Raw genomic sequence first — 13,730 nt, forward strand, 5'->3', positions numbered from 1 at the left:
TTTCCTCCCTTTCTGGATTGATCTGCAGGAAGAAAAAGAAGAAGAGGAGGAGTTTCAAAGAGACACTTTTATAAAACTCTAATGAAATTCAGGTGTTTTATAAATATTCAGACTCACCTGAGAGACGTCATCATACTCAGCTTCCACAGCAGAATCTGAAAAACATTCAAATCAGAGAGATGAAACTTCTGATTTAAAGAGATCAGGAGACTTTCTAGGAACTAGAAGCAAACTTGTCTTGTATTCTCTCTATCCTTCTTTCCTTTTAAACCTTTCCCTCCACTTTTATGTCCATAAAGCAGTAATGATCCAGTTGCAAATCCGTATTAATTCAGAAATCAATTCTTCATGCTGCACGGCCCAAGAGGGCATGTTAAAAACTAAACGGTCTGAGCCGAACCAAGCTCTGCTGATTGATGCTACGGAGCATGATGGGTAGACTTTGCTCTGATGCAACAAACAGAAACATTTTCCAGAAATGCTGCAGCTAAAACATTAAACTAAATTAAATGTTCAATGTTAAATGTTCACCTTTGCTTTTCATGGCTCTCCTCTTCCAGCAGAAAATCACCAAAGGTGTTGATAACAAGGTGATCTTGATGACCAGAGACAGAAACACATAAAGCTGCAGACCTGCAGGGAAGTTAAAGAGAGAACAGCCTGGTTTGATCAGGATACAGTGGAAAATGTGGCAAATCAGGCTCTTCTGAGCAAACATCTGATCTTTATCTTGTTTGCAAACACAACATTTAATTGTTTATTAAATTTAAACTTTGATGTTCATAAAAAAAATGTTTATTTCTGTAAACTTGTTGCAGAATGTCTCATCATTTTCAGTCAGAATCTTTAATTTCTTCCTCTTAAGGGATCCATCAGCTCTGACTGCTCTGCTGATTGCTCCAACATGCTCATTGCAAACAGACTCATTATTTGATTGTTGCTAAGTTTTTCTGAACATGAAGAAAACAAGGACAAATCCTTCATGGCTGAAAAGAGTTTTGGTATAAATGAAGTTGTTCATAAATGGAGAACATCAGTTTCTGTGTTTTCTCACCTTTGCTTTTCATGGCCCTGCTGTTCCAGCAGAAAATCACCAAAGGTGTTGATAACAAAATGATCATGGCGACCAGAGTCAGAACCAGATAAAGCTGCAGACCTGCAGGGGAGTAAAAACAGAACAACTTGGTTTGATCAGGATAAAGTGAAAAATGTGGCTTTTCTGATCAACAGCTGATGATTTCCATTTTTGTTCATGTTTGCAAGCACAACATTTAAATGTTCACATCCCTTTATGTCCCTCTGGATCTGCGATTAAAGAAGGTAAATGCTCTGTTTTGCAGTGTAAGCTTTGTGGATGTCTAAAGTTTGCAGCTTTAAGAGCTCAACATGAAATCTGCAAAAGTGATAAGGTTGGTCAAATAAGAGCTTATCTGTGGTTTTGCACAGGAAATTAAAAAGAAGTTTCAGTAAACAGTTAAAAACTCTCAGAAAGATGTGCATGTATGACTCGAATATGATGAGTAACTCATCTTTCATCCCAATTATTTAACTGTAATGTTAACTGATAAAACCAGATCAGTCACAAAATTATTGTCTCTCAAAAAATGTCCAACATGTTAAAAAATTATTCTGAACAGAATTTAACTGAAGATGAAGAGAAAGAGTTTTACGGTAAAATCTTTGATTGTAACTGGAGTCGGTTTGCATCAGCAGCTTAGTTACATGATTAGTTGTTCTGGCCTTAGTTGGTTTTTAAAATTAGCAATTTGTAAATCATTTGAGAAATTATTATTTTGTCCTACAGCGTTTGCTATACAGGTCTTATGAAATTAACTGATGTACTCCATCTGTGGAAGCTGTTAGCTGGAGTTCATGTCACTAAAGATCCTGTCGAGAAAAGTCGAGCTCATACCACTTCCCCATGCTGGAGATTTTAGTTTAATAATAACAATAAATAAAGTTATCTTTAAAACTGATTACACAGGTGACATCAAGCCCCAACAGTAGAGTCAGACGGTAATAAAATTGATCTGGTTGTGTGTGTTGTTATTGTGTCCTGCAAACTTTGCTTTAATTCTACTTTTTTCTATTTAATCATAAAAAATCATAATCAGGCAGAAAGAGAGTTATGAAACAGGAAGAGCAGGTTTTCTGAAGAAAGAGGAAGTTTCCAGCCTGCAGTGAATAAAAATAGTTCAGACTGCTCATTTTGGGCATTAAAGGTTTAAAGAATAAAATCTAAACATTTTGAGGAATTGAATAAAACCCAGAGTAAAATACTTAAATTAATAATGATAACTTATGATTAAACCGATAATTAATATTGGTTTAACCAGTGGTTGATGTTGGTTTGATTATAAGAATATTTACACTTACTCTTATACTTATGGAAGTACTTAAAGGTGAAAGAAGTAACTGTAACATGGTGTCAAATAATTAGAATAATGGATTATTATTGGTTTCTGTTGGTTTCTGTTCATAAATGTCTGTAATAACACATTATGATTATAAGAGTAACTAATAAGTAATGGTTATTATAATATTATAAGTGAATGCTAAATCAGAGAAACTAAGGGGTTATAAATGTGATTTTGACATTGAACTGGAAATGGTGTAAAATGTGTAACTGTAATTAAAGGTCACTGATGTTGTGTTGGAGGTAGATGGTAGGTGAAGGGTCAGGTGGAAAGAGGAACTGATGGGAGAGCGGAGTTGACCAAGGCCTTATTGCTGAACTTCAACTTTCCTAAGAAAAGGTTAGACACAAGAGAGCTGTTGAGCAACCCTGGGTCATTAGAACAGACATCATGTCATGTCTCCAAGACGGTGATGGATATGAGATCATCGGTCCAAGCAGTTAGCCAATGCAAATGCACTAAAAGGGGTGGATAAACCCTTTATAAGGTGAGTGCAAAGGAGGAGTCTTTGGTTGGATCCTTCAGGCAGCTTCGAGCCAAGATCGAGATGGACAAAGAACTCTGCAGCTGAAGAAGAGCCGGAGCCACAGAGCCGAAGACTGCTCTGCACATGGGGACCAACCCGTTAGCCCTGCAACATGTGGCTTCAAATTGCATTTCTCTCATCAGCTGGGTTCGAGACCCCAAAGACAAAGACCAAGGCAAAGATGAAGATAAAGACAAAGGCAAAGAACAAAGGCAAAAAGACCAGCTCTTCTACATCTCCACGGACCAGAAAGATCATGAGACGAAGAGAAAGGTGCTACAGAGCTGCAAGACAAGAAGGGTGGGACATCTGGATGGAGGTCGTCAGAAACCAGGCTAGTCTGTCTCGCGCCCAGCTTAAACAGAATGTCTTCTATATTCTCATCTGTAGTAATACTCCGGAGTTAGAGGCTTCTCGGACCCGTTAGACGGAGAGCTGGGAGCAACATCTTCCTCCTCTCAGAAGGGGAAGTAGAGAGAGAGAGAAGGGGTGGGGGGTGTTGCGCAACAACAATCCATTTAAGTGAAACTTCTCCTGTTTGTCTGTTTTCCTTTTATTTCATTGCTAACATACAGCAAGTATTTGCATGCTGTCAGAAGGGATCCTCAACCTGTCACTCATAAACCTGTTTTCTCATCTTTTTTTCTGCATTCTTCACCTCGTCCAACATCATTTTTTGTTCTGCATTGTCATTCTACGCCTGCTGGCTGGAACGTTAAGTGCCCTGGATGTAATAGTGGACGGTTTTCTCAGACCCAACCCCAAGGTTTCCTATGAGAATGTGGCTAAAAACTGGCACATTTTTATTGCTGCCTCACACCAGGAGAAGCCTGCCAAAACGAGAGCTCATATTCATCTCAACATCACAGGCGATGGATCAGGAGTGTTTGTTTGTTTATGCTGCTGCTGTTCAAGATGAGGACGGAGCCATCATCACACCAGCAGAGTCAAAGGAGGATCTGGACTGTTTGAAACTGAACTTCTGTGAAATTTGCAACCCTCAATGGAACAGAACAATGGAGCGGCGCAGGTTTCTTTTTAGAAAGTAAAGACATTGAGAGCGTTGAATTTTTTAGCAGTGATTTGAAGATAAAAGTTAAGAACTGAAACTTTGGTGAGCTCACTGACAAACTCATCTGGCACAGAATAGTTTGTGCATCTCAGATGACTCTCAGGAAGGCTTTATTAAGAGACAATGACTTTAGTAAAAGTCGGATTAAAGAAATGACATAGGAGGGAAGCAAATCATTAGCTAGCCAAGCTAACACAGTTGATGCTGTATACTTCTCCGACAAACAGCAACAACGATCTGGGCCCCAGCCACATATTATAATTGACGACAATAATTGAGGAGGATCTCATGTTGCAAAAATAAAAAATGCCCAGGATTCAGAGAGCAGTGCTGCCTGTGCAGGAAAATGAATCATTGCGAAAACTGCTGCAAACCTCCAAATTCTGCCAAGACATACAATCAGTACATGATGTTGCAGTTGAGCAGCCGACTCTAAACGACACTTTCTATGTGGACGGCACTGAGGTTGGCAGCATCACACCGAAAGCCGATATTGAGCAGGAAGGTTATGTCACCATCGACATTAATTATGTTCCCATTGAACTTAAAGCTGAGACAGGAGCAAAATGAAACATGTTTTCCCTCCACACATTTGAAAGAAGAACAAATAGAGAACAACTTACCAACTGCTGAAATCCACCCAACCTAGATGCATTTGGTGGTAACAGGATTCAAACTAGCAACCTGGTCACCCTGCCATGCGATTTCAAAGATCTACATCATTCACTGAGCTTCTTCATAGCAGACAAGGAAGTACAACCACTACTGGGTTTTCAACATGCACAGACCTGGAAATCATCAAACTAAATCCTGAAGTTCATCATGTTAATGCAAAGAGTGACAACACCTTCAAAAACAAAATCATCTCACAAGTCAGAGATTTATTCAGTGATAAACTGGGAGAGCTTCCTATAACTCCATGACATTAAACCCAGATGTGACACCCATGGTGGTGATGCAGGACAATGTTAAAGCTGAACTCAACCGGTTGGAAAGTAATGATGTAATAACTGTGGTCACAGAACCCACTGACTGGGTTTTCTCACTGGTAGCAGCACTTAAACAGGACAAGCTAGAAATCAGGCTCTGCATAAACCCCTAAAACCTCAACTGGCCTTGAAACGCCCTCAGTATCCCATGTGGAGCGTTAAAGAAACGGCTGAAACATGTCAGGAGCAACCATGTTTTCTGTGCTGGATGCCAAAAACTCATTCTGGTAGAAGCGACGAAAAATAATCCCTGCTGACGACATTTAGCACATCTTTTGGTCGATACAGATTTCTGTGGATGCCCTTTGGAACCAACTCTAGGCGCCTTAGTTTCAGTCAAAATGACTATTCAGCCATTCATTTTGGATAATTTTATGCTCCCAACTTAGTGTAAACTGCCTGAAGGACGAAGCTTTCCTGATAGCATGACTAAGTATCAGTATAGAGAACAAAGTCCATTAAGATATGATTGAGTGAGTCTGGTGTTGAATAACCTGAATGGTTAGCTCTAACCGCAACATTTAAATTAATTATAATGGAATCAGGGAACCAGCTTCTCATCCAACATCAGTGTCTGGCCTCAGATGTTCTTCTGGAACAATGATCAGATATTCATAGAAGGTTTGAAGCTGTGATGGCAGCAAAGGGAGGACAAATATTCCTTTCAAACTCTATGGATTTATAATGGGATGTCAAAAAAGTTCATCATGTCATTTATGTGGATACTGACATAAATTCAGAACAATAACTAATGGACCCTATAAAACATTTATATTTTAGACATTCTCAGATTATTAAGTAGTTTTCTTTTTTTGTTTTTTTAAATGTTAAAGCAGTTTTTGGGTTTGGGAATTCTGCAGTGTTGACAAATTTGTGGTGGAAGTGTGAATATTCAACACATTCTCACTCCCAACTCGTCACATATTGACGCCACCAACACAGAGACACAACGCTGTAAGGTCTGGATTAACCGAACAAAACAAAGAACGCTGCGAGGTGATAGATCAAATCACATTAATAACAAAACAATTAAAACCAGTTCCTTCATGAGTTCCTCCACTCCAGCAATTGCAAGTTCAAGAACATTTCAAATCTGTCGATCCTAAAGAAATCTAGAGTTAATTTTTCAGTTTCTTTAAAAACTTGTGACAGGCTAATGTTTTCACACCAGAGTCAAAATGATGAACATTGGTTTGCTGCAAGTTGCTCAATTTCCCCTTTTTTACTGCTGAAGTTTTTGTGTAAGCAAGGCGATGCACAAAAAGTTTTGCCTTTGATTAACACTTTACAACAAAGCAGATATTCTCAAGTTGTTTTTTCTTCTTTATTTCGTGAAGGTTTTATAATCTGTGAACATGTAAAAGACAAAGGAACTGGATAACTGGAGACAGAGATACAATATGCTAGTAAATTATTGATAAAAAAAAATACATTTTGTAAAGAATAAATGAACCAGGTTGTGAGTTTAGTTTCAGGAAGTGACAGTGTGAGATAGAAACACCAGTGTGTGTGTTATAACTCGCCTTTCTGTTGATGGAGGTTTTTCCTCCGGCAGTAAATCAGCAGAGCCGTCGCTAACAAGATGATCAGGATGGCCAGACTCAGACCCACATAAAGCAGCTGATCTGTTTCATCTGTTTTAATACAAATTAATACTTTTGGTTCTCTTTGTTCTGTTTCTGAGCCACAAACATTAAACCCACTTAGAGTAATACAGAACCATCGCAGTTTCATGTTGACGTCTGAAATTCTGCTACATTAAAATTTAAATGTTATAACCCTCTAATTGTTTTGTCAATATTGTTAATTTACAGCAATTTAAGAAAATAAAAAAATAAATAAAAAAACATGAACAGAAACTTTAGCTTTGGGTTCAGATGATGATGTGGTTTGTTGGGTGGTTGAAGATGAAGATGAAGTTGTAGCTGTAGAAATTAAACATTCATGATACCAGTGAAGATGTTTGTCTGTGTGAGTCTCAGTTTGAACATGTTGGATGATTTAATCAGTTAAAAACATCTGAACTCAGATTTAAACCCAGTTTGATGTTATTTGGATCAGAAGAAGCTGTCAGTGAGCAGAGTTTACTGTCAGAGACACGAAGGAACATTTCCAGGAGAGAAACTCACCTTCAGTCACATCCAGATGAAATTCATGATATCGAGATCGGTTTTTACCGAAACCACATCGGTACCGTCCTGAATCAGATCGTTTCAGGTCTGAGATGCTCACATGCAGAGAAGCTGAAGTATAATTTGATTCATATAAAGTGTTGTATCTGCCTTTATGAGCTTTGTCTTCTGTTGTGTTAATCAGAATATTTTCTCCTTCACAGTTTTCCTTACAGAAGATTATCGGGTTTCCAGTTAAATTAAATTTACATTCAACTGTGATGTTTTCTCCTCCCATTCTTGCATGAGTTTCTGCAGCTGAAGATTTTATCGTCGTGTCTGTGATGACGTTTTGGTCTTGCAGCAGTTCTGATAGTTTCTGTTTATGCTTCCTTTGAGTTTCTTTAAATCTTAAAGCAAAACTTTGTTTCAAATTTGCCAAAGCAACAAACTCTGAGTTCTAAAAAGCTGTACATTATTTAAAACTAATTTTTAAGCATTTCAACAACTTCCTGTTAGTTTTCTGCTTTGTACTGAAATATTCTGACCATAGAAACAGAAAGAAACTGCATTTGTGCAACATTAATAATGGCTAATTTGCAAATAAATTAATGGTTTGACAAGCTTTGCATAATTTAGTAAGCCTTAGATTGAAGCTGTTTATATTCAAACTGATCAACAGGTGCTACTACAGAAACCAACATGATGCAACAGATAAAACTAGTGAAATAGACGGCTTAAAATCTTTTAGCAAAGTTAAAAAACTTCCTAATACACATCCTTCCAGTCCTTCAATTGAACGAATGAAGGACTGAAAGCAGAGAAACTGATATAAATAAAATAATATACTCACTGAGGAAGAAGAGGCAGATCAGAGTGAAACAGACCTTCATCCTGAGCTGCTGATGGTTTCTAACTGCTTCTCTTCCTGCTTCACTGATAAACTAGAAACTTCTCTGAAGGATGCAGTTCCTCCTCTGAACACCAGAGGCTGCTAAAGATTCTGTAGGAGATTATTCTTCATCACATCAAAGAATCCTCTGGATTTCTTAAATCTCAAAACGTTTTATTTCACAAATTCTGCAGTCCAGATTTGTCCTTTAAATAGAAACTGATGCTGAAATTAGAAGCTGTATGCTTCTAATTTTTTTAATGCTGGAGGTCCTTGATTAGCTTGCGATAAACACATTCATCCTCATAATTTTAAAAGGTTTACAATAATCTAGCAGCTGAATTTATTCATGTTTTAAAGTGAGCATCAGCGTGTCTTACCACAGAAACCAACAGGAAGAGACACTGATCACATTTAGGGCCATTTGAAACAAAGTCCACTTCCTGCAGAAGGTAGAAAAACTGATAAACTGAAAGGATGAAGCAGAGGAACTGATCAAAATAAAATAATGAGGGCACTCTCCACTTTATTTTATTTCTGCATTAAAAATTGTGAGTCTTTGAAATTAAAATTATATTCCATCAGTAAATTGTCTTGTTGTAAGCTAACTTTTACAGCCATAAGAAAATAGGATCACACTGTTAGCTTAAGTAAAGGTTACTGACGTTATTTTTAAGGTATTTACGTCACTTCACACCTTCAGCAGTTTGTTCCTCCAGCGACTTTTTCGCCATAAAAACTTTATTTCTTTCTAAGCAAATAAAGTGTTTCAGCACAAACACTGTTAACACTCAACACTAAAATGTCTTAAGAATTTTTCAAAAATAATGTCACTTTTTATTTAGCAATATATTTATGAACAAATACTGTTTGCACAGTTAAAAACTGAAGACGTGAAAGTTTGTTTAACCAAAGTCTGAAAAAATATTCTATTGAATCATAAAAAAATTATTTTATTTGATCCACAGCAAAACTTGTCTGTTAAACAGAAAAAAAGCAAAAAGCAGATAATTTTCATTAACCAGCATATTGCATATAAAAAACAAACAAAACTATAAAAACATAAAATATACATATCCATCCATTTTCTTCACACACTTGTCCATCAGTGGGGTCGGGAGGGTTGCTGGTGCCTCTCCAGCTAACGTTCCGGGCAAGAGGCGGGGTCACCCTGGACAGGCCGCCAGTCTGTCGCAGGGCAACACAGAGACACACAACCATGCATACACACACTCACACCTAGGGGCAATTTGGCCAATTAACCTGATAGTCATGTTTGTGGAACCCACACATGCACAGGGAGAACATGCAAACTCCATGCAGAAAGACTTCTTGCTGCAAGGCAACAGCTCAACCAACTGCGCCACTGTGCAGCTCTAAAATACATATGTATACATACTATTGTTTTACTAAAACCCTAGTGAATGAAAATAATTTTATAAAAACAGTTACATTATTATTTAGCCAAGTGAGGAGATGTATTTAATAATTTAGCTTATCTATAATTTATAGGAGACTTTCCTGCAAGTTTTATTTTTTTATCATTTTCTTATGAAAACATGAGACTAAATGTTTTTCATTTGTACTTTGAGCTCTGATTGTTTCAGAGTTTAGTTCAGGAATGAACTGCAGATATTTTTTTCAGCAGATGGTTTATTCTCTGTCTTTTCTGATTTCTTCTCTCTGGGTTCATCAGCTTTTATCTTCTCTTCGCCTCCTAACACAAACACTTTCAAATAGGAAATTTTAAAAAATCCTAATACAGCAATACAGACCCACTTTGAGTTTAAAATTGGCAAATATAAAAATAATTGGTTCTTAAGGTTTCTGTCTTTGTCTGTGTAAATGTTGACATTTTTATGGAAATGTATTTATTTTTAGTTTTCCTAAAACCATCTTAGTGCTGCTGAGTGGCTTCTGTAGAGGAATTTTCCTTTTGGTCATAATGGAGGGTTGCTATGGTAACGTTTATATATCCCATTGAAATAAGATACAGAAGCGCCACAAATTTTCGTGAAAATTTTAACTCACGATAATGACTTAACTGGAGCCCTGAGCTTGTTTCTCTTCAACGAGACGGTCCCATCTGGGAGTGATGGGAGACACAATGACACCCAAAGTGTTGCTTATATCCACAGCCTGCTTGGTCTCTATGTGGCGAAGCAGTTTGAAGCTTCATTGCCTCATTAGCAGCCGGTCGCCGCATGTTACGCAGAGTGGCTTAATGTTTGACTCACCTACCGGTCCAGGATAAATCCATTCTCCTGTCTCTTCTCTGGGCCTTTTCCCCTTTGCAAAGAAACTTTCTACAGACATCTGTTTCTTACTCATTTTACTGTTTGTGGGCTCAATGTTGGCACCAAGTAACCAGACTTCCAATGATTCACTTCCTGTTGAAGAGCCACCTGGTGGCTGAAGAAAAATCCACATATAAACGTCTTGTAGTCCGGAAAATACGGTATATGAAAAAAAAAAAATCTAAATGCTCTCTGGTATTGTTCAGGGGGCTGGACCAAATGTGGAGGCGGGCCGAATCCGGCCCGCGGGCCGTAGTTTGGGGACCACTAACCATGAATGTCCGACTTACCCCGCCTTACAAGAACAGTAGGCGTCAGTGATCTTGTCCTCAGCTATATTTATGCTGAGGGTGTGAGGATCTGCTGTTTTCCTCATCGACCGGTAGCATTTAGCTGCGACGTGCACAATGTTGGAGGCATCGCGCGGCTCAAACACCTTGATGTCGTCCAAAAAAGATGACATGAACTTGTTGGTTCCCCTGTCCACTGTCGTGGCTGATATTTTTTGAAAATCCGGCAGAAATGCTACACTAATTGACTCAGAAATACTCTGCAGAGAGTCAGTCAAAATGAAAAATGCCATGTTTACACATAGAAACTAAGAACCGCGAGACTTTGCTTGTGAGACATGTAGCCATGTGGGACTTTAGAGGGGCGTTTCAGGGTGGAGCTTGGTAAGGTCCATTTGTTTAACTACAGTCTGCAAAATATTCCTGCTAAGTCTTATAAAATTTAGTTATTGGCTAAACTGCAAATGTATATTAGGAAACATAAATTGTTGTTTTAGCTGAAAACAATTGAAAATAAGTATCATGAAAACGGTTACAGCACTGCGATTAGGTCGTCTTTCAAACATCTTCAGTAATATTCAGTGGAGGAACATATTTTAGCCAAGTTTTAGACAACTATAGAAAACTTCCCTTGTAAAAACATGAGACTAAATGTTCTTCATCTTTACTTTGAGTGCTGATGGTTTCAGAGTTTAGTTCAGCAGTAATCTGAAGAGATTTCCTCAGCAGATGAATTGTTCTGTCTGTCCTCTTTGCTTTCCTCCCTTTCTGGATTGATCTGCAGGAAGAAGAGGAGGAGTTTCAAAGAGACAGTTTTATAAAACTCTAATGAAATTCAGGTGTTTTATAAATATTCAGACTCACCTACGAGACGTCATCATTCTCAGCTTCCACAGCAGAATCTGAAAAACATTAAAATCAGAGAGATGAAACTTCTGATTTAAAGAGATCAGGAGACTTTCTAGGAACTAGAAGCAAACTTGTCTTGTATTCTCTCTATCCTTCTTTCCTTTTAAACCTTTCCCTCCAATTTTATGTCCATAAAGCAGTAATGATGCAGTTGCAAATCCGTATTAATTCAGAAATCAATTCTTCGTGCTGCACAGCCCAAGAAGGCATGTTAAAAACTATAAACGGTCTGAGCCGAACCAAGCTCTGCTGATTGATGCTACGGAGCATGATGGGTAGACTTTGCTCTGATGCAACAAACAGAAACATTTTCCAGAAATGCTGCAGCTAAAACATTAAACTAAATTAAATGTTCATGTTCATCTTTGTGACGGAGGAGCCGTCACGAGCCGGGACTTAATTATGAGTCCGTGTCAACATGGGTACAAATACAAACTATCGCTAACTAACTTCTGTTCCAGCTTACACTGACGCGGTTCATCATGGGTGCACACGCGGTGTTCCTGCTTCAATTAGCATCCATCCATGTTTTCACTTCCAAACGTTTTACTGGTTTTGTTTTCAAGCAGGGTTATTTCCGGGTGTGGTGCGCCAGGAGTTAGGTGATGACGTAGTGACGTCATCGGAACATACTGAGTGTTCTCTACTAAATTATTAAATTGATTATTGTATTTGATTACAAGTTTGTTTATTTATTTTATTATTATCATTATTGTTTTGTATCCTTTAAGAGTTATTAGAAGTAATTGTTTTTGTTTGCTCGGTTGGTCTTTCTGTGGGCGGAGCCTGTGGCTTTAAAAGCAGGGCTCTGCACCACAGGTAGTCCGTCTGTGGCTAGACTCCTGCCATGTCACAGTGAAGGTGATGGACTCTTTCCTTGAAGGTACTGCTGTTTGTTTTTTGACCTGCCAGGACGTCCTTGTATATATTTTTGCACCTGCCATCTTTGTCCACTTGAAGAGCTAAAAAAATGTCATCAAAGTGAACTCTGGCCTTGGGCAGTCATATTTCTGTTTGTCTAAGTAATATGAGAACCCCGTCACAAACTTTAACATAATTTAAAATTTATGTTAAAATTTGTTTAACATGTCAGCAAAGTTTTTGCAAAGATCTGGTTTTAAACCATTAATTTGATTAGAATGTTTCTATTAAAGAATTTTCATATAATATTCATCAAACCAAGACTTTTTCTTTTGGACAATTTTATGCTTTAAAATAATCTTTCTGCCAGGTTTTCAATATAATATGTGGAGGAATTTAATTTGATAGATGTACATAGAAGCTAATTCTGATTAATACCCCAGATTACTCCCCATAGACGCCCCTTCCTACTATGACTACACACCAGTGCAGAGAACAAAGTCTATTAAGATATAAATGAGGAAGTTTGGTCTCAAAGACCCTGATTGGCCTGAGCCTGAACACATTTTAAATGAACTAGAGTAAAATCTGGCAGTCAGGCTCTCTTCCAACATCAGTGTCTGACCTCATAAATGCTGTTCTGGAATAGGAATCTTATCAGAAGAGTTCAAGTTGTTATGGTAGCAAGTGGTGGACCAACATCCTTTTTAAACTTTATGAATTTATAATGGGATGTTGCTCAAATTCCTATAAAGGATAGAATTAATATTTACGCAGCAGAGTTGATATTGACAGGCGTTCAGACAAATCCGCTCTGAGCAAATAACATTTACATAAACTAAGAGAAACACTAGGTTTTTTGAGAAAGACCTGGTGTACGCACCAGTATCCACTGAGATATTGGTGCATACTGGGTAACTTTTTGTATTTATCAGTCATTTAGATCTTTTTTTAAAGTTTATTTATTCATTTTACAGTAATTCAGCTTAAAAAACTCCGACAGAGTTCAGCTATAAAGACAGAAACTGTATAATATAGATTAGAGCAGAGGTTCCCAAACTGTGGGGCTCGCCCCCTACAGGGGGCGCCGTGGCATTGCATGGGGGGAGCAAAAGCCGTCTGGATGGAAAAAAAAAAGACATGAACACTGTATGCGCTGGGTTTTTACCTTAGAATGGCCAACTCTCTGTTATTCCTCTGTCAATTTGATACTGTAGAGCACATGTGTCAAACTCAAGGCCCGCGGGCCACATGTGGCCCGCCATGTCATTTTATGTGGCCCCCCCAGCGTTTTATAGGTCCATGATTGACTTAAAATAGGTTTTGAGCACGAATTGACGACAAACTACATCTCCCATAATGCATT

The 13,730-nt window shown here is 38.1% G+C and overlaps 1 protein-coding gene and 1 long non-coding RNA gene across 2 annotated transcripts in view; both read right to left on the reverse strand.

Annotated features, from left to right (window-relative positions):
• LOC103130976 (uncharacterized) overlaps positions 1-13,730 on the reverse strand; it is a 26,718-nt gene that overhangs the window by 8,233 nt on the left and 4,755 nt on the right. Inside the window, exons 5-9 of the mRNA XM_016666309.1 lie at positions 6,528-6,638; positions 1,055-1,156; positions 532-633; positions 118-155; positions 1-22 (exon numbers count right to left, since the gene is read on the reverse strand). Coding sequence (XP_016521795.1) covers positions 1-22; positions 118-155; positions 532-633; positions 1,055-1,156; positions 6,528-6,638 — 375 coding nt within the window. The remainder of the gene's footprint in view (positions 23-117; positions 156-531; positions 634-1,054; positions 1,157-6,527; positions 6,639-13,730) is intronic.
• On the reverse strand, positions 11,271-11,550 carry LOC103130975 (uncharacterized). Its single transcript, XR_001660449.1, has 2 exons — positions 11,459-11,550; positions 11,271-11,372 (listed from the first exon to the last, which is right to left on the reverse strand). It is a non-coding gene; the product is annotated as an uncharacterized LOC103130975 (long non-coding RNA).

This window comes from Poecilia formosa, unplaced genomic scaffold (assembly GCF_000485575.1).
Source record: "Poecilia formosa unplaced genomic scaffold, Poecilia_formosa-5.1.2 Scaffold703, whole genome shotgun sequence".
Classification (NCBI taxonomy): domain Eukaryota; kingdom Metazoa; phylum Chordata; class Actinopteri; order Cyprinodontiformes; family Poeciliidae; genus Poecilia; species Poecilia formosa.